At 55.6% G+C, this 27,136-nt stretch overlaps 10 protein-coding genes across 10 annotated transcripts; 5 read left to right on the top strand and 5 right to left on the bottom strand.

The window, feature by feature from the left end:
• On the top strand, positions 1-870 carry LTHEOB_7550 (Heat shock protein; the record flags this gene model as incomplete). The annotated part of the gene is made up of 1 exon (XM_035516929.1): positions 1-870. One exon carries the CDS (start codon positions 1-3, stop codon positions 868-870), a length of 870 nt encoding a protein of 289 aa, XP_035371059.1.
• Positions 871-1,674: 804 nt separating this feature from the next.
• LTHEOB_7549 (Uracil-DNA glycosylase-like protein) lies at positions 1,675-2,619 on the bottom strand (the record flags this gene model as incomplete). The annotated part of the gene is made up of 1 exon (XM_035516927.1): positions 1,675-2,619. The coding sequence occupies one exon, from the start codon at positions 2,617-2,619 to the stop codon at positions 1,675-1,677; it is 945 nt and encodes a 314-aa protein (XP_035371058.1).
• Positions 2,620-3,977: 1,358 nt separating this feature from the next.
• On the bottom strand, positions 3,978-4,838 carry LTHEOB_7548 (Pectate lyase; the record flags this gene model as incomplete). Its single annotated transcript, XM_035516926.1, has 3 exons — positions 3,978-4,129; positions 4,197-4,454; positions 4,514-4,838. 3 exons carry the CDS (start codon positions 4,836-4,838, stop codon positions 3,978-3,980), a joined length of 735 nt encoding a protein of 244 aa, XP_035371057.1.
• A 2,757-nt stretch (positions 4,839-7,595) lies between these two features.
• LTHEOB_7547 (Proteophosphoglycan 5) lies at positions 7,596-11,101 on the bottom strand (the record flags this gene model as incomplete). The annotated part of the gene is made up of 6 exons (XM_035516925.1): positions 7,596-9,148; positions 9,224-9,593; positions 9,650-9,804; positions 9,861-10,010; positions 10,100-10,355; positions 10,412-11,101. The coding sequence occupies 6 exons, from the start codon at positions 11,099-11,101 to the stop codon at positions 7,596-7,598; spliced, it is 3,174 nt and encodes a 1,057-aa protein (XP_035371056.1).
• A 707-nt stretch (positions 11,102-11,808) lies between these two features.
• LTHEOB_7546 (GPI-anchored wall transfer protein 1 protein) lies at positions 11,809-13,495 on the top strand (the record flags this gene model as incomplete). Its single annotated transcript, XM_035516924.1, has 2 exons — positions 11,809-11,901; positions 11,951-13,495. The coding sequence occupies 2 exons, from the start codon at positions 11,809-11,811 to the stop codon at positions 13,493-13,495; spliced, it is 1,638 nt and encodes a 545-aa protein (XP_035371055.1).
• A 1,603-nt stretch (positions 13,496-15,098) lies between these two features.
• On the bottom strand, positions 15,099-16,506 carry LTHEOB_7545 (Rmnd5a protein; the record flags this gene model as incomplete). Its single annotated transcript, XM_035516923.1, has 4 exons — positions 15,099-15,317; positions 15,377-16,156; positions 16,208-16,335; positions 16,386-16,506. The coding sequence occupies 4 exons, from the start codon at positions 16,504-16,506 to the stop codon at positions 15,099-15,101; spliced, it is 1,248 nt and encodes a 415-aa protein (XP_035371054.1).
• Positions 16,507-16,900: 394 nt separating this feature from the next.
• On the top strand, positions 16,901-19,563 carry LTHEOB_7544 (Sin3 complex subunit; the record flags this gene model as incomplete). Its single annotated transcript, XM_035516922.1, has 2 exons — positions 16,901-17,100; positions 17,139-19,563. The coding sequence occupies 2 exons, from the start codon at positions 16,901-16,903 to the stop codon at positions 19,561-19,563; spliced, it is 2,625 nt and encodes an 874-aa protein (XP_035371053.1).
• A 940-nt stretch (positions 19,564-20,503) lies between these two features.
• Positions 20,504-22,275, top strand: LTHEOB_7543 (Mip family channel protein; the record flags this gene model as incomplete). The annotated part of the gene is made up of 6 exons (XM_035516921.1): positions 20,504-21,123; positions 21,186-21,208; positions 21,262-21,497; positions 21,551-21,680; positions 21,736-21,999; positions 22,055-22,275. 6 exons carry the CDS (start codon positions 20,504-20,506, stop codon positions 22,273-22,275), a joined length of 1,494 nt encoding a protein of 497 aa, XP_035371052.1.
• Positions 22,276-24,561: 2,286 nt separating this feature from the next.
• On the top strand, positions 24,562-25,445 carry LTHEOB_7542 (Conserved glycine-rich protein; the record flags this gene model as incomplete). The annotated part of the gene is made up of 2 exons (XM_035516920.1): positions 24,562-24,787; positions 24,844-25,445. The coding sequence occupies 2 exons, from the start codon at positions 24,562-24,564 to the stop codon at positions 25,443-25,445; spliced, it is 828 nt and encodes a 275-aa protein (XP_035371051.1).
• A 701-nt stretch (positions 25,446-26,146) lies between these two features.
• On the bottom strand, positions 26,147-27,130 carry LTHEOB_7541 (Zinc finger c2h2-type protein; the record flags this gene model as incomplete). The annotated part of the gene is made up of 2 exons (XM_035516919.1): positions 26,147-26,762; positions 26,979-27,130. 2 exons carry the CDS (start codon positions 27,128-27,130, stop codon positions 26,147-26,149), a joined length of 768 nt encoding a protein of 255 aa, XP_035371050.1.
• Between the last annotated feature and the right edge of the window lie 6 nt (positions 27,131-27,136).

Here is a 27,136-nt window from a genome sequence, read left to right as displayed (position 1 = left end):
ATGGCGCGCCTCTCCTCCCACCACCACCGCGGCAGCACCGCCACCCCTAGCCCCACCGCCTGCGCCACCGCGACGCAGAACCACAAACAGCAAGCCGCAAAGGGAGGAAACCTCATCTCGCCGCAACAAGCCCAACAGGCCGCGCAGCTGCGCCGCAGCCTCGTCGCAGCGATGCTCAAGGACATCGGCATACACCAGCAGAAGCAGCAGCAGCAGCAGCAGCAGCCGAAGACGACGACGGCGACGAAGACGTCGCCCACGCCGCAGCCGTACGGCGCGCAGGCCATCGCGATCCAGCAGCGGCTGCGCAGCCGGCGCCGCGACGCGCTGGCGCCCGACTTCGACGTGCGCGAGACGGAGAGCGCCTTCTACCTCGAGGGCGAGCTGCCCGGCGTCGCCGACCGCGGTGCCGTGCGCCTCGACTGGATCGACCGCCGCACCCTGTCCATCGACGCCAAGATCGAAAAGGTCGACCTCGAGGCCGAATGGGGCCTGCTGCGGCCCATTCGCGTTGGCAACAAGCCGAGGAGGCCGAGCGTGTCGGCGTCGACGAGCGGGAGCAGCACGTGCAGTGAAGACAACATGGTCGTGGACGAACAGCAGCAACAGCAGCAGCAGGAGCAGCAGGACGAAGACGTGAAGATGGCGTCGCTTGAGGCGCAGCCGTCGAAGCCTCTCGTCCGCGAGTGGCTGAGCGAGCGCCGCGTCGGCCACTACCAACGCACCTTCACCTTCCCAACCGACGTCGATGCGTCCGCCATCAGGGCCAGGCTGGGCCAGGGCTTGCTCAGAGTGTTGGTCCCCAAGGTCGTCCGGACCGGTGCACGGTCTAAGCAGGTCGACATTGAGGACTGCGAGGGAGAAACATGATGTGTTTGTACGTTGTATTATTTTTTTGGGGAATCTGAGGACTATCTGGTGGATAAGGCGTTTTGCGTCGGCGTCTGCTTTCATCATCTATCCGCGCCGGCGTTTCGCATGGGGGCTCTCTCTCTTGGATGCATACATGTTGGAGGTCTGGTAATGGCGCACATACCTGGAAGGACTTGCATATCGGCGGCCTGGGTGGTGTCAAACAGCAGGGTTATGTTGGGTTTTGCAAAATTCTCTGCACATATTTTACGAAGCTATATACAAATGCAGCATGAAATGTTTTCTTTCGCAACTCTATTCTTCTACGAGCGAAACAATTGTGAAGTCGAGATTGAAAAGGTTGCGGCGTTGCGGCGTTGTTGCAATCACTTCCACGAGATCGTCCATGCGGTGGGCCCACTGCTCATACCGTATTCGGTAATGTCAATCGGCATTTCTGTTACTCACTCGAGAGAAGCATCGGGCGCGTCCGCTGAAGCGAGTTCAGGCAGATCTCCGATTGTTTGGTGCGCTCACACGATGCAGAGGGGACCCGAGCAGCTGGGCCCCTCCGGCATCTCTCGTGCCTTGCATCAGCAGGTCCCATGACTACAGCGACCTTCGTTGCCCGCGGTACGAAGTGGGGCACGGCACCGCTGTATACTCTCGAGAGGGCGCAGCTGAATCCACCACGAGGAGCGAAACCTGGTTTTGATGACTTGGTATTCCAGGTTGCGCAGCCTTCATTCGATAATGAGCCCGGCATTGGCCCATATGGCGTTAGCTCAGGGGATTGTGGTGACGGACGTGGCATCACAAGCTTCAGCTGGATGATGATGCTGTGGAACGCTCTTCCCGTCTTTGCTTGACCCACTGGCCGAACGGTCTCCAAATGGCCTCCTTCTCGGCTGGGCTGGTGGAGGCGGCAAGCCCGCTGGTCGCCGTGGCGACATAAACACGCGCACCTTGCCAGACATGGTCCTTGCCAATGTTCTCCTGGTCGTCTTGCCAGCCGTACTTGAACTCGGCCTTGGAGGGGTTGCGGCCGTAGCGCCATCGCCAGATGGACTCCCAGATGCCCTTGCCCACGATGCACACGGCTTCGGGTTTGTACTCCCGGATCTTGGCCTCGAGAATCGGGGTACCGGCGGCCTGCTCAGCCTTGGACAGCTCGGCCTCATTCTTGCTTGGACGCGACACAAGGTTAGTGTTTCCCATTGAGTACAAGCGCGGCAGATCGACGTCCTCTTCCGGGCGGCACAGTCGATCGGTCAAGCCGGATGAGTGCAGCAACTTCCAAAACAGGTTTGACGGATGGGCGTATGCATGGCCGGCGGTCGCGGTCCGCACACCCGGGTTAAAACCGACAAACACGCAGATCAGGTCGGGCTCGAGAATGTCCGTCAGCGGCTTGAGGTGGGCATACTGAGACGGCGGGGCATATTTGCTGGAGGCACGTCGCTTTTTCGCGGGAGATTGCGCGGCCGCGCGGTCGGGGCTGGTGGTGAGACCTGGGGTGGTCCTGGCTCGCTTCAGTCTGGAGGAGCTGGCTTGCGGAGAAGCCGTCTCCCCCGGACTGGTGGTCTCACTGTCGGGGTAGTGGAATTGCTGGAGGCGGCCGTTGAAGGTGGAGGCCGGTCGGGTGATGTCTCGTCTCTCGTGCATGGCCGTGTCAGGCTCGGATCGTGAGTCGTCGCCGGGCGGTGTTGACTCGGCGTTTGCGGGCAGCTCCGCTAGCTTTGTTTTGCTGGCGCGCGTCCGAACCATGACTTGTGGTGTTGCATGATGGTGGAATGGCGAGGAGAGGAGCATCGTGTGTCGTGCTGCCTGGCCGGTGCGCAACTGCCTCTCGCTAGCCGCATCGGGAATGGGCAGCTCTCCCCCATCTCAAATCTTGGAGTCCTGCAAGGGCCCGCTGCGCTGATTTGTACGGCCTCAGCCTGCCATTGTTTGCTGTCCGGGAATCCGCAAGGGACAGGTTCCGGGTACTTGTAATACATTGTCAAGATAGAAAGAGCAACAGCTTCGACGCCAATTGGCTGGCCAGACCGCACGCAGTGCTACTTTGCATCCAATGTAGCAGTACCTCAACTACAGTTGCAAGTGGACACCGACGCTACTGCTCCAATTCCATATGCGCTTTGTGCTACGCCCATTTCCCCGCATTCGACGATTTGAAAGATATAAAGAGAATGGTAGTCAACCTCTGAGACTCTTTTCGCAACAAGCAAATCCACTGAGAACTTGCAAAGACCTGAATCAACAATGCACTTCGCCGCTCTTACCTTCTCTCTTCTCTCTACAGCGCTTGTAGTAGGCGCATCTGCTTTCACCAATCCCAACGCCCCGCGTCAGCCGCAAGCGTGCAACAAGGACTACTCCTACGAAGCTTGCGGCGCTTGCCACTATTTCCGTCAGTGTCTTGACGAACGGACCAAAGCCTGGATCACTCCCTGGTATATTCATCTGTAGACAACCATCAGTATGCTGGCTAACGATATCTGAATAGCAAGAGCTGTGACCACACCTCCTGGTGCAATTGCACTGCTCCTCCTGATCTACTCGATCCCCCGCAAGATTCCCCCAAGAAATTTCGGTTCTAGGCCCCACCATTTCCGATTGCTGGATATGAAGACAGGGACTTGAGGGAATATCACGGACCATCATGGCCCTTTAACAAGCCGAGTACTGATGATCATGTACTGCGTTATGTGTAATCGTAGTGATTGTCTTTGGCAAACAAGCTCCAATCCCTCGCTATTCTATGCTGGAGTTTCTGTATCCCTTGAACAGTTCCTAGTCAAGCATGCAGTGAGCTGTGCACGGTTCAATCAAAGTACCTTTGTCCCTGCGAAAGCCAGATTGGTGATGCCACTTATCAGTAGATCCGGGTCAGTATAAGCAGTTACATTTGGGTGTCTCAACGAGGGCTACCAACAGGAAGGTTTTGCCGCGGGAAGATAGATGTATTTACAGCTAAACTCAAAATATTTACGGAAAGAAGGATCCATACACCATACCTAGCTTCCATCCACTGAGACGGCCGTTCTCATTGTGGATTAGGTTGCAGGTCAGTCATAAAAGCGTAATGCTCTGTCCAAGCTCTTTTTCCCAGCCGGGGTGATCTAGCAGGAGGGAAGAGAAGAAAGCAGGCCCTGAGCACCCTTGCAGTTGGCAGTGGTGCTAACCTTCTCGCTGCTGCCGCTGCCCTTGGTGACGCCCTTGTACTCCTGGCAAACCTTCTTGGTCTTGCCGCAAGAGTTGGTGATGGTAGCCGCTGGTGACACGCCGTGTGGTCAGCTTCATGTTCTTGTCTGCAAAGGAAAGAAGAAGACATCACTTACTATCGCCGTAGTTGGAGTTGATGCCGACGAGGTCAGAGGTCAAGCCGTTGGCGCGGACACCGTCGACGACGACGTTGCGAGGACCACCGTTGTTGGTGCAGTCGCCGCAGCTACGGTACAGCTTGCCGGCGTTGACGACGGTGAAGTTCTTGATGGTGACGGTGCCGCGGCCGTTGTGCTGGACGACCTTGTCCTTGGCCTCCTGCGCGCCACCGCCCTGGATCAGGACGTTGCCGGTGCCGAGGGCGGAGACGGCGTCTGATGTTCGAATCACTTGTCAGCAACGCCTCCTCAGTCCTTTCTCGGTCCTCACTCACCCTCGCAGACGTCACGGAACCAAACGTTGGTCAGCGTGCAAGCACCCTCGCAGTGGATTCCCTCAAGCTGGTTCTTGCCGATGATGACGTTGGAGATGCTGGCGCCGTTCTTCAAAATGAAGACGGCGCTGTCGCTACCGGTGTCAGCGTCGGTATCGCACTCCCGGCCACGGTCGAACTCCTGGTTTCCATAGTCCTTGGAGCCCGAGATGACGCTGGGCTCGGAAAGAGAAATGATGCTTCCAGAGCGGGTGGGGATGTTGAGGGTCTGGGCCGAGGCGAGACCAGCCACGGCGGCGGTCAGAGCAGCGTAGATGAACTTCATTGTGGAAACAGGAGGCAGGACAGTGGACTTGCTGGTTTGCTGATCTGGATTTGATGCTTTCCAGCGCCCTTTTAAACCCCATACCAAGAAAGCTGCCCGCCGAGCCTCGTATCATGGCTGTAACAGCCAAGTATGTCTAGACCAAGGAACATGCGCTTCCCGTTGCACGGTGGGCTTACGGTGTTGTGAGCTATGGCGGCTTCGCTTCGGTCCGCCGTGGGAGTAGTTCGTATCTTAGGCTTCTTGGCCAGCCATTGTTTCGAACAATTGAGCATGGCGTTACTTGGCAGGAACCCCTCGGCGCTAATTAAATAGAGAAATGTGACTCCGTAGAATATTTATCCTTCAATGGGAGCACTTGATGGTTCCCGAAGTACTAACGGGCTTACATCTCCCCCGCAATGGAAGGTGGCTTTAGGTAAATTTTAAGGTTGTGGAGTTACATGCAGACAAAAAGTATGCTTATTGTTTAGCTTTGGCGAGCGACGTGCAGCAACAAGGGGCACAATGAACTGTATCTCTCAGATTCCCACTGTGCACCTCTCCTTTGTAAAGGACCTTCCTTTCTTGCATGGGAAATTTGCCAATGTCCATCCATCGTGAACAGGGCACGCTCGACCCTTCACCATGTCTTTACCAACGGTTTCCCGGCGGTTTCCGCGAGCAATGTCCAACTTTTATGTGGGTCAACGGTGCTAGGCTTGCCACCGGAGAGCGCAATATAGGTCATACGTCCGCCGGTTCCACCAACCACTATATGTTTGCAGGCACATCTCCGCATCTCCATTAGGCGATCTTTACCTGATCCGGGAGAGACTCGATCCGGGGTCAGCCCCACAAGGCCCAAACGAGCGGACTCCGGTTGCGAGCTTATCTGCTCTTGAGCGCCATGAAGAAAGTCGCGGGCCGTTCAGGATTCGGCGGCTGGATGTCGTCGTTTCAGCAGCGGGTCGGCTGCAGTGAAGCCTCTCCCCGCTCGTACCTACTGTTCGGCCCGTTAGCGGGCCCGCGGGCCTCGGTGCCGCCATAGTCCTTCCGCGAGTGCCAAGATGGTGGCTTGGTAGAGCCTCAAACCTCACGTATGACCAACCCTTTCACCGACTCCTATTGCAAGCACCATCATACGTTGAGACATTTCCGAGATGTCCACTCGTCAAATCCGACGTCCGACGGCTCAGACAAGACGTCCGCTGTAACCACTTCCCCAATTCAGACCCCTTGGCAAGCCCCATGGTGCATGTTCCTTGGACGCCACCTATGTTATGTGTTGTTTGAAGTAGGGTATTATGTGCTACTGCAGGAGAGCAATGACCCGAGCTTTCATTGCCGTGTGCTCCCGCATCGCTTGGCAACAGCTTAGGGTGGGGCGACTGGTGCTTAATGTATGGCGGAGTTCCGCTCCGCCCCTGCGCCATGACCACGAACTTCCGCTAATCAGCGTAAAGGCTTCCCATAGATCGGCTCGGAAGTACGACATTGTCTTTAGTCCTGCACTTTGGCCCGACCGTTCACACGGCTCGCCACAGCTGCCTACTTTACTCGCCAAGGCGGACCATGCCCCAAATCGGGAAGCGCTTGTAGGCCCTTTTTCCTGCACTCCACCACGTGGATGCGATCCACTAGCATCGGAAAAGCTCCAAAACAGCGGAGATCAGCAGAAGTTGCCCCCCTGGCTTTTGTTTCATTATGCCTTCGCAATCTCAAGCTTAAGCCAATGCGGCAGCTCTGTTGGAGCGCGTACTGCGCCATTCACTGCAGCCAACGAGCAACGAGCATCAGGCTTGCTGGATTTATGTGCGCAGCTAAGTCCGTCGGAAAAGCGTGAGCTGGAACACATCTGTCGCTTGTGACCCGCGGCCTTCTTGCCTAAACAAAAAAAAAAAATCGAAGTCCATGGAAACTTGCATCGGACTTATTGCCATCACATGGCGCATAGTGAGAGCCTCTTGCCGTTCAGTTCGCCGGTTAGCTTTCGTGAGCAGATTTGAAGCCTCTTCTAGATCTGTGCAGGTCGACTTTAGGCCGAAACAAAATGTCAACTGGCCAGGCGTCATTCCTTGTCCAGTAGCTTGGCCAGCTGGAATCGGACCAACTGAACCCGAAGGTTGGAGACGGTGGCAGTGCTTTTGTGCCTCACCCCTCTCTGTGTCAGGCTCCGCCAGTGTGTTTTATCTTCTTTTCGTTTGCAAATCACCTGCTAGATATAGTACACGCAAAGCTAACACCCAGTGAGAAAGCAACCCTTTCATTATTCATCCCGTCGTCACCGCTCCTCATTTTATAACCGGCAATCATTCCGCACAAAGGAAATCGTTAGTCGTCGAAGTTGAAAAGTAACATCCGCAGTTTCGAAAAAAAAGAAAAATGTAGTGAGTGCACGCTCGCATTCCACCCACGCATTATCATCCCCAGAAAAGAAAAGAAGAACTATAGTCCCAATACGGATTAGAAAGTACAGACCAAGTGGAAAGGACAACCGGAGGCAGCATTCAACATGCTCAAGGGAAGGAGAGTTACCAAACAGAAACACGGTTTCTTCGCTGTGTATGAATTAAAGAGTGGATGCAGCTGCCGAGAGTCGCCGAAGGAAGTTTGTGGCTTTGGGTCTTGACAGTATTTGGGCGTACGAGTTACCCAGGTGGCGCCACAACCAGAATGTTTTTTTTTTTTTTAGTTTAGAACATCGGACTCGTAATCATCGAGAGGACCCAGTTGAAATAACACCAGGAAGTCATAGTAAGCCCTCACAGCGGAACTCTAGCGAGCATCCCCATGGCTAGAAGTCATTACTGTGGAGGGGCGTGAACTCCTCTGGCGTAGGCTGGTACGGGAACGTGAAAGGGTGCCCATGATTCCGGGCGAGTTGGTGAGGATCTTGTTGATAGCGATGAGGCTCTGCCGGGTCATCTCTTGGTGCATACTCGCCTCGCGAGCAGCCTGTGCAGCTTGTTCAGCCGCGATCTTTGCGTGCTTTGCACTGTCGATGGCACCAAGCATAGCAGTTGCAACAGAGAGCAACTGATGCTTCTTCGAGTCATCCTCTTGTTCTCGGGCCATTGTCGTGATGTGCATGGCCAAGGCAGTAGTCTGGGTGATATCGGAATTCTGCGTTGTCTCGGGTGGTGGCGACGCAGCTACGAACTCAGCAGGGTGCTTGTGGCAAGCCTTGGTCAGAGTTCCTGCGCGGCCAGGGCTGCGTCGACAAGAAGATGTCTTTGTGACTCGGTGTCCAGACCGTTTTCCCAACTCTGGCATTGGGCTCCCAGTCGATGTGACCTTCGTGTTGGAGCGCTTCTTCTTATCTCCCGCCTTGTTCAAGAATTTGTTATCATTTCTCTTGTGGAAGAAACCGCGGAAACCAGACATGGTAAGCTTAGCCTTGGACATGGATCGCTTCTCCCCAGAAACGGACCGCGATGTATCTGTCATGGCCTGTCTCGAGCTAAGACGTGCAGATGAGCCACATCCATTGGATGGTTGAGGAATGTTTGATGGAGTTGCGCTGTAACCATTTGCAAGACCGTAAGGGCTCCGTAAGCTAGTCGTACCAACCTGCCCGACAGAACTGCGCTTCTCGATTGAGGGGTTTTTGGGCGGAACCTTTGAGGCAGACCTATAGTCTTTGGCTGGGACCGGTGGACGCGACGAGGCTATAGAAACAACTGACGATGAGCGCTTCATGTTCATCGCGCCCCGAGAGAGGTTGGTAGTACGCTTGCTGCTAGCGGTGCTATGACCAGAGTCGGAACGAACCAAGCCGCCACTGCTGCGATGAGCCTGACTGCTCGCAAAGACGTCGCTCGAACATGCGCTGCTGGGTGACTTCTGAGCTTTATTCATATAGGCCCTAGCGAGTGCAGCATCTTGCTTGAACTGGGGATTTTCGGCGCCGTTCCTGTGGCCGCCCTCGAGCATAGCCAGAGTTTGGGACACTGCAGCAAGCCTCTCTTTGTCATCTGGGATGCTCTCCGCACCTTGGCTTGCACAGTTGTGGCGAGTGTAGAGGCGCGGAAGAGAATCAGAACTGCAGTGTTCCTGCTGGATTGCAGGTCTGACCGTGAAATCCTCAGCCTGGATTGAATCTGCGCTGTCCTGACGACGAGGTGTCTTCACGGGAGCTGCGTTCTTTAATTTAGCACGCATCCCGCCGCTCACATCGCCTTGACCAGAGGCCTTACGGTGCTCATTAGTGACGGCCCTGCGGTGCAGGTCGCGAGACTTGTGGCCCGATGACCTAGCAGACGCGACACTGACTGGATGAACAGGAGGCGATGGCGTTGACTTGCGTCCCATGATCAGTTCGTCGGCATCTGGGGAGATAGTCAGCGTGGGTCCACAGTCTGACATCAATCCACCAGATCCACCAGAGGAAAGACGCTTCGTACGAATTCCCTCACTGTCCTCCGTCTCCACCCAAAGTAAGCTCTCCGTCCGGCTCGAAGGCCGTGACACCGTGGTGTCAGTCTGCGCAGATATAGTCGTGGGGTCAGCATCAGTATCAGCACTGAGATGCTTAAACTCTCTGAAAGTCTTGCTGAGAGTAGGTCGACGCTGCGGACCAGGTCTCATGACGGTACTGGTTTCTATGTCCTGTTCGATCCTACCAGTGTCGGCGCTCTCAATCGTGGACAATGACTTGCCACCCAAGGACGAAGGCGTGGATACTTTGGCCTTCAGAGTGAAGACAGCAGGACCGGCGGGGATCAATTGCGGAGACGTGGTTCGGGAAGGGACAGGTATCGCACTTTTCTTGCGCTGCGCATTCTCCTGGTGGCCGACGGGAGATCGAGAGGGTCCCGTGCTGCTGGTACCTGAGCGAAGCTCAGGGGAGGTTGACTTTGGAATTTCCATGCGAGGATATCCGCGAGGGTGATCCGAGTGTGGCTGGTGAAGTTTTTGGCGTGTGTTGCTGGCTTGTACAGCACCACTGGGGCGAGCGACGCCGCGCGGACGAGGAATAGCGCCGCTGTTGGTGATGGGGGGCCTGCGTCCTTGCCTGGATTTGGGTGAAGGGATGTCTACGAGCCTGGGCTTTGGCTGAGGAAGAGAGGAAGTAGTAGTGTGGCTGTCCGAGTTGCTCTTTGAGTTGGGTGGTGAGGCCGGCCGACCAGTAGAAGGCACCGGTCCTGGGTTGAAGGATCTCAGAGAGGGAGGCGCTGAGATCTTCTCTGTCTGGTTACTGCATGGTAAGATATTCTCGCTGCTCTTGTGGGCAACCATCTTAATTGTTGGCCGCTGCTTGCCAGGCGAAGCAGGCGTACGGTTGGGTGCAGAATCCATGGGTGTGCGAGTCGGTGCGGGGGATTGAAAGGAAATCCGAAGGATTTCTGATGTCTCGGACTGAGCAGGGGACAGAGTTGGCCAATCCTCTTCGTCGGGCGTGCCGGGCGAACGGCGAAGAGGCCTTTCCGATGCGTCGATGAGCGTGCGTCCCTCGCTGTAAGGACTGGTGCTCACAACATGAGCGACGGGACGACTCGGCAGTGGTTTCTCGACTGCAGTATCGGAGCAAGCGACCTAGGCGGAGGACATGTTGAGCAAGATGCGTCAATGGATCAAGATCTTGGGCTTACCTGTGACGAGCGCTCCGAAGAAGTAGTGAGGGTATCGTTGGTGTCTTTCACTGAGGTGGCAACCTCACCCACGTGCTCGGTGCCTGGTTGCCTGGAGCCGAAGGCGGCCAAGGTAAGGAGCGAGTGAGGCGTTGGGGTGCGGCGGGGCTTGGGGTGAGTGGGCGCTTGGGCCGGCGGGGTGACGCTGCGTGAAGCGGAAGCAGTAGTACTGGTCATAAAGTGCGGGGCCGTGTTCTCCTCGGACTCGTCGGTGGAGACAAGGTCATTCTCCGGGAGACGCTGGTGAGAGAGATACGACTTGGGTCGGAAATTGTCGAGGAACTGAATGGATGAGCGTCTCGACGCGTACGCGTTGGGATCGCGCTCCCTCAGCGGGCCTGGCATGATGGCGGCGGCCGCCTCAGGCAGAGTAAATTGTGAGAAGTAATGCTGGTCAACAGGCAAAGGAGCGTCTTGTGTGTAGTATGAAGAGAGTGAAATCAACGAGTGAGGCCGCGAGATGGAAGACGGGTGACGGGACGGCGGTACGATCGCGGGGAGACCGAGGGAAGGGTCGAGGGTCCGCAAGTCTAACGGCAGTGACGAAATGCAGATCACCCCACCGGCAGCAGCAGTCTTGTCCTCGAGCAGTTCCCAGAGCTGGTCCGTGGACGCACCTCGCCCGCCCAAGCTCTTGTGCTGCACTGCCATGGTTTTCTGCAAACATACAGCCAACGTATGTGGTATGTTGGAAGAGCTTCAGCCTTGCAGAAAACAGAAAGTTCCAGGAACCGGACTGTCGGGCTGGAGCGGTGCGGTTAAGTACAACATTTCACGAAAAGAAGCGCCGCGGAAACCAAACGGGGGCGTCAGCTTGCAAGGCGCAGCCATGTCTTTTATTTTCTTTCTTAAATTGGTAGCTAGGAGGGGTTGCCTGGGAGCAGCCATCGGCCTTACGGCGCTCTGACACACGGCGCATGCTCGACAATCTATGTGACGGGTTCCTGCAGCACAATTGCATATAGATGGGCGCCATGTTGGTCGTACAAACATGGTCTAGGGCCATGCGCGTTTTCGTTCGCGCTGTTGGAGGCGTCTGCCAGCGCGGCCGGCGGCTGTGATAGGCCGCTTGCTGTGGGCTTGAGAGGCCATTAGAGCGAGGCGGATGACGGGCTTGTCTCGAAGAGATGAGAAGGTGCAGCAGAGGCAAGGGATTGGAAGGCGCGACGTCCGTCGGATCGTCGGCGAATGTCTTCCGGTGCGGTCGCGTCGGTCGGCGGGGATCGCGCGGACGCGCGCCCAGCTGATCAGCGCTCGCCGAAGAGGCCAGCTTGAACGCCCTCAGTCTTCCGCCCATTGCGCCGACTCGTCTGTCTCAAGTCATGTAAAGCAGTCTGCTCCTTTACTGCCCCCACAAAATGGTCCACGACAAGGCTGCGAAGGAGGCCTTCGTCTCCAACCTTCTTGGAGGCACCGTTTCCGAAATCAACCTTGTGACCCTCGTCGCGCCGGTGCGCCAGCTCCAGTGCCTCTCAACTTCCAAGCTAATGCCCTCTGTAGTCAGCGCTCCTTCTCTGGTCTGTCCTGCAAGCGCGCCAAAACTTCTTCACCCCGTACACCGCTGCCGCTTGCGCCACCGACATCCTCCTCAACTGCATTGCCATCCTTCTTGCGACCACGCTATATTCATGGTCGCCTCTCCTGCTCAATGCTCTTCTTATTTCCCATGCCGCATTCGCCGCCTTCACATCTGCTCCTCCGAACACGCACAGCCATCCTCGCATTCCTTCGCCATCGAGAGACTCCGCGCCTACAAAGGACCCGCTTCCCCAGAAGCCGTTTGTCACGGCATGGAGAGGTGCAATGATGATCGTAACATGCGCCGCAATCCTGGCTGTTGACTTCAAGGTCTTTCCCCGCCGCTTTGCCAAGGTGGAGAACTGGGGCACCTCTTTGATGGATCTAGGGGTTGGCTCATTCGTCTTCTCCGGCGGCGCCGTGTCCGCTCGCGCAATCCTAAAGCAGCAAGCCAGCGGTAAATCCTTACCATTGACTACGCGCCTTTATGCTTCGACCAAGCACTCCCTACCCCTCCTGGTTCTCGGGCTGGTCCGCTTGTGGAGCGTCAAAGGTCTTGACTACGCCGAGCATGTGACCGAGTACGGTGTGCATTGGAATTTCTTCTTTACTCTGGGCTTCTTGCCTCCGTTTTTGGCCCTCTTTGAGTCCGCATTTGCATTGCTTCCTTCTTTCGCGGCGTTATCAATCATTCTTGGTGTTACGTACGAGGGCGCACTGGATTTCACGGACCTTACCGCTTTCATAGTGTCGGCTCCGCGGACCAACCTTTTCAACCAGAACCGCGAGGGTATCTTCTCCTTTTTCGGATACCTTGCCATCTTCCTTGCCGGTCGCGCCACTGGAATGTACATCTTACCCAGAGACACGAGCGCGGATGAGATCCCCGCCGCCGATACCGACAGCGCTCGGGGCCGTACTTCTCGGCGCGGGTCTAACCTGCGCAAGAACTGCTTGAAGCTCGCACAAGGATCTTTCAATGAACTCCGTGGCGAACTTAGCCGCGTGAGCTTCAATCCCTTCCGCATTTCCCTCGCCTCACTTCCTCAGACGAAGCAACTTTACGGCATTCTCAGGCACTCCGCCTTTGGCCGTCTCCTCTTTTGGGCCGTTGTCTGGAGCTCCATGTACATCTTATCCACGACCTACTATGGCCTTAACCTACGTGTCTCTCGCCGGCTCGCCAATCTTCCCTACTTCCTCTGGGTTTCAGCCTTCAACTGCGGCCAATTGGCCCTATTTTGCGCTATCGAGACGCTCTTCTTCCCTGGCATCTACTCTGCTAAAACGCAAAAGGAAGAGAGCAAGAGGGCTAAGGAGGCAACGAGCAGAGTCCTGCATGCGTTTAACAGGAATGGCTTGGCCATCTTCTTGCTCGCTAATTTGCTGACTGGATTGGTGAACTTGACCATCCCAACGTTGGAAGTCACCCAGATGCAGTCGATGGCTGTGCTAGTGGTGTACATGAGCATTCTCAGCGGCGTAGCGCTGGCTCTGGACGCACATAATATCAGCATTAAGCTGTGAGATTTACATCACGGAACAAACTCCGCATATTTCAATATCTGCTTCCATCCACAATTATGTTTTCTCGGAGTAATCCAGAAGAATCTGCCGTGATGTTGTACGAGCAATGTTCTCTCAAACTTGTTAGCAATCTTGTTTCCAAATTTGGATGAGTGATAAAATTAGAGCCGATTCATGATTCCATTGAATCCTCTGTCAAGCCTTCACTCTGCCTCACCAAATGGCGAAGCCATCCTTCCCCATGGCTTCCCTTTTCTCTTCCTCAACCTCCCACGCAAGGCGGGTAGTGTTAACGAAAAGAGAATTGACACGGCCAGAATGCCACGCCAAGGCAAGCATCAGCCCGCCTGTTTTGATCAAAAATTAGGCCATGGAGAAAATGCTTTCACGAAGCATTTCATACCCGGACAATCGTCACCGCGCCGTGCAATGCAGGACTGCCGGGCAGGTGGGTCGTCTACCTGATCACAACCGAAGCACCCCAACCGGTAAGTTTTGTGAGGAAGAAAGAAAGTGGCGGATGGGTGCAGTTGCGGCGAGTTTATATATTTGGGAGGGGCCATCTAGGCAGCAACTGCTGCCTGGTGCTCATGCATTGCTGACGAAAGCGGCTGCTGCCTTGCGGCAGTGCGGCAGGCTAGATCCAGTGGTGCATTTGATGAGGCGGTGGCCGACCCGGCATCTGAGTCACCTATGGCTATCGTGTAGACGACGAAACGTCAAGAGCCGAGAGCCACTCTACCTAATCAACGGTGTCGCTCCGACCGCTCGCCGCCACCACCACGCAAGGTTCGAAAATTTTCGATGGGCAAGGAACAAGGGCCTGGACGCCCAGATCGGTGATTCTACTGATTGTACCCGCTCAAGAATTTGTCTTCCTTTTCCTTTGACGTTTCATTTCATCCAAGGATCCCCGGTCAGATCTCGGAGGCTAGGAAGTGAGAAACGGGCAGAGCGGCGACGTCACGGACGTATGCCCAGAATTTTGGAATGGCGGGGTCGCGGCTCTACCCGGAAGCTGGGATGTTGCCGGTCAAGAAAAGGCCCGGCGGGTCAGTTGGTGGTAGTACATATGTAGGGGCTGGACTGGACTCGCATTCCTCCCCACATGCCATGGAGCTGAATTACTCCTGCGCGAGTCAATATCTCCAGTTTTGTTACCAATTTTGGTAATTGCAAGGCGACCATTTGGAGAGAGAGAAAGAGAGCAGATCTTCTGGAGGACTCGTTGCTCCACTGCCCCGCCTGTCTGAAGACAGCACATCCAAGAAAGTGTTTCAAGGCCTTGTCCCAGGGCATTTACCGCCGCTGACGCTGGCCATAACGTTCATTGCTGTATGGGAGGAATGGATAGAGAGCAAGCAGAAAGGGAAACGAAAGGGAAGCCGGCAAGAATTTGCTCTTTGAATTACTGTATAACTCTGGATCGTGATGGAAATGAAAGAACCTACCAGACGCCGTTGCTTGAGTGCCTGTTCTTGAAAACCTTATCCCAAATTCCCAAGGTGTCTTGAACGTAAACGCCGTTGAATCGTATGCAACTTCTCATCGCACCACTACGCCGATGCATTTAGAGTCGCACGACAGCGTCTCGTGATGCAGCCTACAAGAACACCTTCTTCGCATCTCTCGGGTGGCTCTCGCCCGGGCAGTACGGACATTTGAACCTTGCACCTTTGCTGATCCTGTCGAGAGACTCCTTGGCGATGACGTGACCGCAGGGCATCATCATCGGAGGGTTCTGGTCCGTCGTTTGTTCCTTGGACACTGGACACACGAAAATAGAATGGAAGTAGTACGAGGGTGGCAGGGGGATTTCGACCTGGTCATGTCAGGCTACACAACATTCCGCATTGCATGTGATCGACGCAGATGACTTACCGGAAGCTCGTTCTGGGACGTCCATTCCGTCTTTTTCTCGCGCATGATGCTCTGCAGCTTTAGCAGAGTCGGAAGTGCGATAGCGCCAGCAGTGGCGGCGATGTACAGTGGTGAGTCGGCTGAGAGGCCGAGGAGCGAGCAGAATTCCCGCGTGAAGGAGTTGGCAACCTCCTCGAAGGCATGCTCGTTGTAGAAAGTCCGCTTGTAGGGTGAGTCGCTCATGTTCTGCCAGAACGCCATGGCTCCGATAAGCTGCTGGATCTCTTTGGAGTACCGAGACTGGAAGGCGCCAAACTCGCTCCTGGCGTAGGCCCACGCACGCAGCGGACCTTGGTCAGGCTCGGAGATGGAACCGTCCAGTTCGTGGCCCATGAATAGGCAAACGTACTGCAACCTGCAAAGCTCAAACTCCAAGTTGCTTCCGCGCGCCTCCAGCTGCGCGCTGTGTTGTCTGCTCCATGCGATTGCCGGCTGGAGGTTCTGCTGCTGCTTCAGCTCGTGCAGAATGTGGTACATCTCGGCAAACTGCTGCTGCAATGCACCACTATCCATCTGACCACCTGTGAATGCCTTTTCCCATTGTTCAGTTGTGTAGGAGTGGGGGTTGTTTGCTGTCAAAGAAGGGTTCGGAGGACGGGCCTTCGACTCGTCGATGAAGGTCGAAGCCACGCCGAACTGGCCTTCGCGGAGGAGATGCATGGCAATGGCGCGGTTGACGAGGTTAGGATGGGCGGACAGGGCATCGTTTCCGGCGTCCGGAAGAGGCTTGTCCTTGAATTTCTGGTATGCGGGTTAGACCTTCTCGGGGTGAGGGCTGTTGCGGCGGCGTACCTTATCGAGAGCCTTCCCGTACTTGCCGAGCGCCTGGTGGACCTCCTTGAGATCTTCGTTGACCTTCTCGAACGACTGTTTGACGGGGGCCTGCGCCTTCGCAAGCGTCATCTGCGCCGACGCCGGGTCTGCGGCGGCGTTAGTTGGGCAGTGCAAAGGCGGAGGTGGAGTGACGCACCCTCAGCGACCTGGGCGCGGGCTTTGATGAGCAGATCGATAGTCTTCTGGACGTCATTGATGCTTTTGCTGAGGTTGCCCTTCTTCTGGAGCTTCTCGTGCTCGGTCTTGAGCGTGTCCATGGCGGCGCGGTAGCTGGCGGCGGCGCGGATCAGGGACGAAGCGGGGCGGCGGGAGATGTGGCGTGAAGGAGCAGCTGGGGCTGCTCTAATGCGACGTGGTTAGCGGCAAGCGATGGAGTCACATGGGCCGTGGCCATGTTCATCGGGACATGGTGTTGAGCGGCGCTTGAAGGGGAATGGCGAGAGCTTGTGACCGGGGCTGTGACGTTGCGGGGAGCGCGCGCGCCGCACCACGACACGCCCAACGGCGCACCCGCATGCTCGCAAGCCGCCCGCACTGGCCGTGTCAACATGGAGACGCCCGTTGGAGCGCGCATCCAGTGCCACCGTGCTCACTCCTAGTCCTGCCGAGCTCGAGCTCGCCCGAACCTCGACCTCCCCCGAGGTGCCCACCATGCCGCGCAACCAACCGGAGCCCGACTCTCGCGACGGCGGACCTGCGCTGTTCCAGAGCGGAGCTCCTGCGAGAGATGTCGAGTCTCCAGAAGCCCGCCGCGACGCCCCCGAACCTAGCGAGCAGCTGCAAAGGGGCCCCGTTCAGGCCGGCCACCAGCGCTTCGTGCTGACCGACAGCGTCGCCTTCAGGCAAGTCGTGTAGGCCTGAGCCAGGCCTGCGCTAACCGTCTGCCCAGATACCTGGAAGAAGACCCCTCGACCGTCGTTCTCGACCGCCGTCGCGTTCTCGAAGGCTACGAATGCTACATCGTCGAGCAGTGGGCCTGCGCCCGCACACACCCCACGTTCGTCATCACCACTTTCACTGGCGATTCTGCCCATAAAGTCGTTGCAGGAGTCCTCAGCGTCCCTACCGATGAAAAATCCTGGTCACTGCGTCTCCGGATATACTTCAAGGCCCTCAGCCAATACCATGCACGCCCTCGAGACACGCCTCTTGGCACTCTCATGATCACGAACCTGAGCGTATTCCCCTCGTCATTGACCGTTATACCTGTCCCTGGTGGCGATGTCCGCAAACACCGCGAGTCCTTTTTCGTAAACGAGAATCTGAAGAGGTTGGGGTGCTCTGGCCGCGTTGGCATCACGCTTGCTCCACCAAGTGGCGCTACTGAAGCCAAGTTTCACCAGCTTTATCGCACGAGTGAAAAGATCCCGCTTGCTGGAGCTGTTATCGAACTTGTGAAGTTGTGTCAGGTCGCGTTGGTTCTGTTTGGCAAGCTGGAACCCGAATACGCCGACGGCTTGCTGTGCGACGTTACCGAGAGGGCTGTGAACGACTGGTGGGTTGAGATTGGAAACGAATATTACAGCATAGAGCCTCACGACGGCATCCTGGGCCCCACTACCGTGGCTGCTCTGCTCGGCACCCTGATCGGAGCGCGTAATCGTCTTAATGCATACGGAGCGCCCATCGCCAAAGATGTCTTTGACGTCGAAAACACGAAGCGAGGCATTGCTTATTTCCAGAAGTCGCAACGTCTCCCGAAAACACGTCGATTAGATCGCAAGACTCTAGGATTACTGCATCGCGCGACTGCCAAGACTGCGAGTGGTGAAGGCTGGACAGTCCCGAAGGCTGTAAAGTCTACCGTTGCGGAACTTAGTGGCAAGGGTGGAGAAATGGTCATGGATATTGTGGGCGGAAGAGACAAGGCGGGAATTGCAGAGGTGGAGACCGTTGACATCGAGCGATTTGTCCAACTGGTCCACGGCGAGCGGTCAAAGTGGCTGTGGTATGGGAAACCAAGGAAGCACCACGGTAATATGTTCAGCAGACTTCCTGATGAGGACACTAAACCGAAGGATGAGGATGACCAGGGGCCTACCATGATTCGACGGAGAGAATCCACCGCGGAGGCCCCTGGCATCCGGAAAAGGGAGACAGGAGCTTCTGTTGATAAGTCGTCCCCCGACGATAAAGAGTCACGGATCAAAAGAGCCACGGGAAAGCTTGGCGATGCTCGTAGCGGAATCGGAGGACGACTCAAGGACGTGGTTGGGCTGCGGAGTCATCAACATAAACACTCGAAAGTTGAGAATGACCCTGTTGTTGTCCCCAGTAACAACAGAAGCGAGAGCCTCTTGCGTCAGGCAAGCACTACGGAGGATCGCGCGAATTACCCGCCTGAGCCGAGCCCACGAGAATCGATGGACATGTCGAGCGCAGCTGAAGACACGGTGACAGATCGCTCGAAGCAATCGCAGGCGAAATTCACAAAGGTTTTGTCAGAGACGCCTCTGGACTCGCAATCCAAGGCGTTTAATAGTCGAGATAGTCTGCCTGCCGGTGACGAACAGCCGGAACTGGGGGCTCTCCTGGCAAACGAGGGCACGACAATATCACGGACGGAAACCGCCGAAGATTCGATCGCGGGGTCCATCTACCGCGGAATTGACTTGGATGAGCTGTTTGCAGCTAACGCGCAGTTTGAGCCGGGACCGCTCTTGCGCCGGACCAACAGCTTTTCCCATCTGATTACTCGTCGCACTTACGAGAGCCGACCCGAGGAACGCTGGCCCCGTCGGCTGTCTCTCAGCATCGCCGAAGAGAGCTTGTTCCGGTGGCAAAGTGTCACACATGACCTAGACGAGGATGAACCGGGAAATACCGATCCAACGAAGCAGCTAGCGTGCGAGCAGCTTGCCGCTGAAGAGGCGCGGCTCAACGGGGAGCGCCTTGCGCGATTGGGTAATGTGGTCAACGCGTGGGTGGAGGGCACCATCAACCACGTGCAAGAATTGAATGTCATGGCAGAACGTGACCAGCAAGAGCTTGAGGAGATCTATTATCCGCGACTCGACGAATACAAGTCGCTTCAAGAGGAATCAAAGGAAATGATTGCACAGGAGCGCGCGGCACTGCACGACGCCATCAAAGACATTGAGACGCTGGGAGCAAAACTCGAATACGAAGTCAATGCTCTGCGTGGAAAAGTAGAAGACGTCGAAGATGGCGTTACGGAGTTCGAGAAGCAGGTGCTTGTAGTTGAGGACATGGTACAGATGCTTGAGGAAGAGTGTCAGCCAAAGGAAGGATGGCTTAGCTGGATGTACAGCCGCTTGACTGGGGGCGGAGAAAAGCGAAAGGTCGATACATGATGGGGGAAGCGGCACCGCATTTTCGTCACACGCACGCTGCCGTGACTCGCAGCTTGTTGAAGATGTTGCAAGCACGACGTCTGCAGGGACGAGGGCCGCTGCAGTCATCGGTGTAATTACGTCGGGTGGGGTCAAGCAGACTTTGTTCAAGGACGCCGAGACTGGGCCTTACAGCTCATGGGGGAAAACTGCAAGCAGACCCTTTTCGGAGGCGGTGCTGGATGAGGTCATTGCCATCTATCTGCAGCGATGTCCTCGGCTCCCGCAAGATCTACGCACGTCATCCGATCCAGTGTCGCTATCCCGAGACGACCGTTTCTTGTCTCTCGTGTTCCGCCGAGCTCCGTCCATGCTGCTGAAAATGCAGTCCATGGATGTGCCTGTCTTGTCCAGATCACGTGTGGCGCCAAGTTCCGTGCGGGCCAGTAACGGCTGCCGGACGGGATGCTCTGACAAGGATGTGACGCGGCTGCAGTGGTGAGTTTCAACCGTGCATACCAGCCTCGCGTAATCCGCGCTACAGGGCCCTGCGAAGATCAGCATCATCAGTCTATGCTTCCCCGGAGAACCCTGGAAGGCGGCTTGCAGTTGGACGGCACACCCCTTTTTGCTGTCTCCCAAAAGCGGTATTCATCTGCTCCAGCCGTTGAAGATCCCGTCTCTTTTGGTCGCGATCGTAACGAAGCCGCCGCCCTCGTATGATCGGAGGCGGCATGTCGCCGTCCCAAGGAGGGGCGACGACGCGTTTAGACGAGGATTCGGAATAAGCGGACGGTCAGGGTGGGGGAATGCTTCATCACGTAGATCTGCTCAAATTAGGAATTTGTTTGAAGTGCTGCTCCAGTTTAAAATGACCTAAGACCCCCTCCACTCAACGATTTCTTCCTGCACACTGATGGAGTGAGACCACTTCCACCCAAGTACTCTAATCTTTATTATCATGTCTCAAGATCCCCAGGCCCCTCTTCCGAGCTATTATGGTGAAAAGACTCCCGATGGGCGCATCGTCAAGCGCCCTTCAAGTGAGCTCCCGGATATGGCGCCGATGAAGTCCCCTCCTCCTGAACAACTACCTTCCTCGGGCGCCCATGCCATTGTCCCCGAAGTCCAGTCACCCTCGGAAATCCTCTCTCACCAGAATTCTTTCACTGGTCCACGTAATGCTGTTCAGCGTTGGGGTCCTCTGTCGGATCCTCGTGCCAGTGAGCATGCTTGGAGGAGCACCCCCAGCAAGCGCCGGCTTAGAGACGAGTTCTACTACCCTGACTACAATGGCCCCGAGCGCATCCCATACTACGAGTACGATGAAGAACTTCCTCTCCGCCGGAACGGTACCGCTAGTGCCCGATCCATGAGGGAGTATCCTGGTGCCGGTACTTTGACCTACCGCAACGCTGCCTACTCTGAGAGGCCCCACGACTCCTCCTCGCCTCCCAACCCTCGTATCCCACGCCAAAACTCTGAAAATAGCTATGACTATCCTACTAGCCCTGGCGGCGGTGGTGTCCGTGGGCCGCCTTCGGACGTTGACAAGGTCATGCGCCTGCCTCTGATCTGGTGGTAATTATATATTTCATTGGCCCTTCCTGACAAAGGCTTCAGAGTTATTAACGCACGAACAGGATGCATAGCAATGCCAAGAACCGTAAGAGTTCCATTCGAAAACATTCCCCGGCTGCCCTGCTGACCATCCCCAAGACTTTGTTGCGGCACTTGGCGAGTTCGTTGGCACCTTTATGTTCCTCTTCTTCGCCTTCTCAGGGACGGCCGTTGCAAATATTGGATCTCAGAATAACGTACAGAACTCTACCACTGGCGAATCCACTGGCTTTGACGTTGCCACTCTGCAATACATTGCACTTGTGTTCGCCTTTTCACTCATGGTGAACGTCTGGATCTTCTTTCGTATTAGCGGAGGGCTTTTTAATCCTGCCGTAAGTTATAACGCTCTCTTCACTTATTAACATGCTGATCGTGGCGCAAACAGGTCACTTTTGCTATGGTCATTGTCAAGGCGATGAATATCCCCCGCGGTCTCCTTCTCGTCTGTTCTCAGCTTGTAGCCAGTATATTCGCCTCATATATCGTGTCCGTTCTTTTCCCGACAGAGTTTAATGGTTCGTACTTGATGCCAGATTATCGAAAGGTCCTGGGATTTGCTGACATTTCCAGTACGAACCACACTCTCAGACGGCACTTCGACCGCACGAGGCCTCTTTATTGAGGCATTCCTGACGGGAGAGCTCGTCTTTACCATATTCATGCTTGCAAAGGAGAAACACAAGGCTACCTTCATCGCGCCCGTCGGTATCGGCCTCGCCCTGTTCATCGGCGAACTCGTCGGGGTCTACTACACCGGAGGCTCGTTGAATCCCGCCCGGAGCTTCGGACCTTGCGTCGTGAACGGCCAGTGGGATCCCGAGCATTGGATCTACTGTAAGTCCACCTGCCTACCTTGCACATTGTTGCGGTAGCTAATCGTCTTCTTTAGGGCTCGGACCGGCACTAGGAGCCATCATGGCCGTGCTATTCTACCGCTTTATCAAGATGCTGGAGTACGAAATGGCCAACCCGGGTCAGGATGCGGTGCACGAGGAAGAGGCCAAGCAGGAGGCAGAGTCTCTCAAGAACAAGGAGAGCAAGATCTCGCTGGCCGCGCGCGAGCGCGCAAACTCCCTCGCGCCGCCCAAAAAGCGATACACCGGCGATTGACTGCATGGCGGGCGCAGCGCCTTGTCGTCCAGGTTCATCGAGCGCTTCGGTCACTTATTCGTTGATGAGACACAGAACAAGCGCTTGAGCTTTCACGGCCAGGCCAAGGGCAACGACAATAGCGTTAGTGATGCTAATGACCAAAGTCCGCGGTCTCCACAAATACCACGGCGCAGCTCTACGGTCCGTTTTTCGGAAGACCCGGCAGTCCATATTGGGGGACGGGGTGAATGAGGATTTTGTTCGGTCCTTTTTGCTGCGGATTGAAAGGTCGGCTTTCAAGATGAGACGATTTATGAATTGCTTTTCGAGTTTCGCCATTGTTCGCACATTTGCCGTCGCAACGTCCTTTGAAGCGAGTACTTTGTTCGTTCTGGAGTTTTGGGCTTGAGCAAAGACGAGGCATACTCCCAGGTTAACTGCGTAAAAGGGCTCGCTCCACGCTCCGTGGAGTGCATGCAGCGTCCTTCACATCCATCCCTTGAAGATACTTTAGGCAATACTATCCTATCTACCCAGTGTGTCTGTTATCTACGCGTGTGGGAAATTATAGAGATGCAACCCCCCGAGAACAGACGATTCTTCACAATATCTACGAGAAATAAGACATATATGGGTATTTGAAGCTATCGTCCGGACGTGAATGTATAATTGTTAATTCGACATTTGTGTCCGGACGATAGCTTCAACTGCCCATGGCATGAGCGAAAAACCAATTCAGCTAGCTTTCGGCTGCAACACCCCTCTGTAAGGGCCCTGCGCGAAAAAGAAATGATAGAGGCCCGACATGCATAATCGCGCATTTGAGACAGAGAGGGAAATCTGCCGCCAAAAGGGGGGAAGAAAGAAGCTTGCGCCATCGTGTTGGATGATCTGTGAATGATCTTCAAATGCAGCCGTTCTGATTCGTTCTGATTGATAGTTCAGGCGGGATGGACTGGTGAGGGGCGTGATGGTAAGGATAGAGCATGCATACACATCCAAATTCGTCACTGTCACATATAACATAGGGAATTAGGAAATGTGTGTGGATGATAATGCGGAAAGGAGCGGCGGGTAGTAGTGGAGGTGGCTGGCGGAAGGATGGAAGGAAAGTAGTTTGACATTTGTCGCGGCTGTCGGCAGGCTTCTGGCACGTTGCTTATGTTTTTTGCTTTTGTGTCAGCAATCAAACGGCAGGTGAGCTGTGACGCTTGCGCAGGGTTATCACACGCAGTCTTGTCTAAGCGAGACGATGCAAGAGCGCAACGCAGGGTGTAAGACAAATCAGTTGCAGCCACGGGTGCAGTTATCTCAAATCTCTCTCGCCAGCAATTGATGACTGTATTGGCACAGCAGGTGACAAAAGAACGGGGGGTCGCAAGATTTTCTCCTGGAATCATGACTTTCGCTTTCGAAGATATGGATTCAATGTCTCGAAGCCTTTATCTTCATCTACGCACGTAGGGATCAAATAGCATTCTTTGCGGGTGAATGGAGGTCGGGTGGATTTCCTTGAGGCAGCGGTGGCGAGAGAAGAAGAACCGGTGAGCGACCAGAGCATGCTCGGCACACGACACTCTAAAATGGAGGCTGTGGGACGGCGCTGACAGGATGGCTGCGGTCGTGGCAAAGTCGCCGATCACGGCATTTTTCTGTAGAGTTTGCCCCTGCGTTGGTCAGGCACTTCGTACGGTACGCCTATGTTGGCGGTGCCAAAGCTAAGAGTTTAATGCAGTGCTTCATTTCTCGCGGCTCTCAACGCGAGTCAGTTCGATTTCCAGCCGCTGATGAAAGAGGTGATTGCAGCTGCTATTTCGGGCAAGACGCAGCGAAGGATGCAGCAGCTGGTGGGCCGTGATTGGGCTCGACATCCAGACGGCCTCAGCGCATGCAAAGTGGACCACGTTCCTGGCAGGCTGCAAGGGACCAGCGCACCAGGCAGCAAGGCTCACCGCACCTCAGCGGTGGAGAAGAGAGATGCGAATAGAGTTGGCGCCCCCACAGCGTCCCCACAGCCACGGGCGCAGCGGGCACGTGCCCGGAAGTATTCCGATCGCGGGTTAGCGTAGGAAGTGGCTTTGATGATATCACGGGCCGCTGCTGCGGCCACTCACGCTTGGGTCTCGCCTTCTGCTGCAACTCCTTCGCATAGCCTGTTTGACCGTTGTCAGATATATCCCGGTCCACTCCTGCACTGTGACGTGTCTCAGTGACACCACCGTTTTCCTGCCCAAACCAGTGCCGGTATAATAACCAGCAGCCTTCCTCTCAGCCTTATCGCACGCGCAACAAGGGTCCCCAAGCATGAAGTTTCTCGAAGCAATTGTGGCCTTTTATGCCGGCGCCTCCGCCGTGTCGGCGCTGTCGATCCCGCGCGACGTGACTGCCCTGGCTGTGCGCGCCGCTGATGACATCTCCACCATCCACGCCTCTCTATTCGACTCCAAGGCGCTCGAAAAGCGGAAGGGCGGCGGTGGTCGCGGCGGTGGCAGCAGCAGCAGCAGTAGCAGCTCGTCCTCGGGCAGTGGCGGTAAGTTTTTTTTCTGGCCCCCTGCCAAGCAGCCGCGCGACTGACAGCACACGCAGGTCGCAGCAGCAGCGGCTCGTCTTCCAGCTCGTCCTCGTCCAATGCAGGCGGCCGCACCTCCTCAGGCTCCGGTGTCCGCCCCGCCTATGGTGGCGGTGCTTACTATGGCGGCGGCTCCTCCGTCCCCTACACCGCAGGACGCGCCTCGCCCCGCGGCATCAACCCGTTCCTCTTCCCCGTCGCCGCATTAGCCTTCCTTCCCGCCGCATGGCTGGCCGCGAGCGCGTATGGCGCGTACGGGTACCACTACACGCACCCGTACGTCTTTCGCAACACCTCGGACCCCAACAACAACGGAACGAACACGACGCTACCGGTTGAGTGCTACTGCCAGCAGTACACCGTCTGCGGATGCGATGACAACAACGACACGGCCTACTACGACAGCTTGGTCGGCAACGGCAGCTACGACGCTCTCAACAAGAGTCTCGTCACCGTCGCCCGCGTCAACGGTTCCGACACGCTCGTCATCAACGGAGTCCTGCCCAACGGCACCACCGCCTCCGGTGGCTCCGACTCCGCCGCACCCCCTGCTCTGGCCAAGTTTGGTGGCTGGTGGGCCTTCATCACGCTCGCCGTCTACGCCGTTTGCTTCCTGTAGAGAGAAGGCGAATGGCTCTTATTGCTGTTTTAGTGGAGGGCATTGGGTGTACATATTTTCTGATTCTTCTTATTTACATGACAGGGGGATGGTTCACGATTAAGATACCCTTCACGTTCAATCACGAAAGCATTCCTAGTAGGGGGAAAAAGGGAAGCGGAGAATAATGAGCATGACGGGAGGCGTGAACGAGTTATGACAGATATTGTCTCTTCTCCCTCTTCTTTGTCTCTAGTGACATCTGTAACAACGACGGCTGTATAGGCCATCGATTACACACATGTCTCCGGTTTGGGCAGAAAAGCGGCCAGGCCATCGACCCGATGATCCTTTTATACTTTCAAACTTAATTTTTATTTTGTATTTTTACTAGTCACTACTTTTCAGCAGATCACCCGTCCCGTCACTTTAAAAGTCCACGTGAAGCGTGCTTTACGTGACGTCAAAGATGTTAGAGCCTTCCAAAAAGGGTAAACGCTGTGGGGAGGGAACATCACAGTGCTCAGATTGTGGTTAGCGGAGGAAGAGCAGAGAAGTCAATAAATGCAGATGCATTATCCAGAACTATTTGTTAATTGGGATTGCCTGACTGGCAGACTGGCTCTACCGGGTATTTCATACGTCCCATGCCCGCATCGACTACCTTTTGTACCTTCACCATTCATGAGTTTTGTTACCTCAAATGTTGGAGCAAGAGCTTGCTAGGAGGAAGACGTCTCAAGAGACATCTGCTTCTGGAATTTGCTCTCGAACTCTCTCTGTAGCGGGTTGAGCGAGACGTCAGAAATGCGCCGGTCACAGCTGGTTCCGCCACTCTCCAAGTGCTGACAGAGACCGCTGAACAGACGAAAGCCGACATAACAGCCCTCGCATACAAAAGGGATCGCTTGGCTGTGGACTTTGGCAATGTCCACACCGTTACGGAAGTCTTGATGGTAGCGTGGGTGGACGAACTGGCGTAGACTGGTAGACTTGGCCATGAGTTTGTAGCTGATATCCTCGAGGCTGCAGCCGGAAGGGCAACTTCCGGACTCAAGGTGGCTGATCATGTCCGCTACTCGAACAAGCATGCGGCTGCAACCCCAGCATTCGACTGTAGCTTCTTGGTGCTCAGCAGCCATGTGCTGCTTGAGTTTTGCCTGAGTGTGGCAGTGCTTGGCACACTTGCTACAGGCGACAACGGCGGCTGCGTGCTCGTAGTATGCGTCGGAGGTGCGGAACCAGGCATGGCAGCCGTAGCAGACATAGGAGTAGCAGTCAGTTTCGTAAAAGTGCTCCTCTAGCTCGTCCCAGTCGTAACCATCGAAGCCGCAGACGCTGCATCGGTTGTGAGCGCTTGAGTTGTCCCAGTGTGCTTGACGGGCGCTAATTGAGGTGAAATGGCGGTTGCAACGCTCGCAATAGATATGGTTCGAAGAGTGAATGTAATGCGCCCGGATATTGCGGAACCATCTGCCGCAGTCATCGCAGTATTCCTCCCTGTTTGGGGATAGGTGAGCTAGCTGGTCTACCGCCCGGAAGCTGAGAACCTACATGATGAGGACGCACCGCCCTGGTGGGCCAACGCAAGCTGGGGTCGTAGCGTAGGACGGACGTGTGGTTGCAGGGTAGAGTATGAAGAGTGTAAGGGAAGAGTTGAGGAATTGGATGATTGGACCCTGGACCCTGAACTGCGGCTTCACCATCGCAGC

This window comes from Lasiodiplodia theobromae (genome assembly GCF_012971845.1).
Source record: "Lasiodiplodia theobromae strain AM2As chromosome Unknown scaffold_23, whole genome shotgun sequence".
Taxonomy (NCBI): Eukaryota; Fungi; Ascomycota; class Dothideomycetes; order Botryosphaeriales; family Botryosphaeriaceae; genus Lasiodiplodia; species Lasiodiplodia theobromae.
Note: the sequence above shows the minus strand (reverse complement) of the source record. Positions and strands in the feature narration are given on the sequence as shown.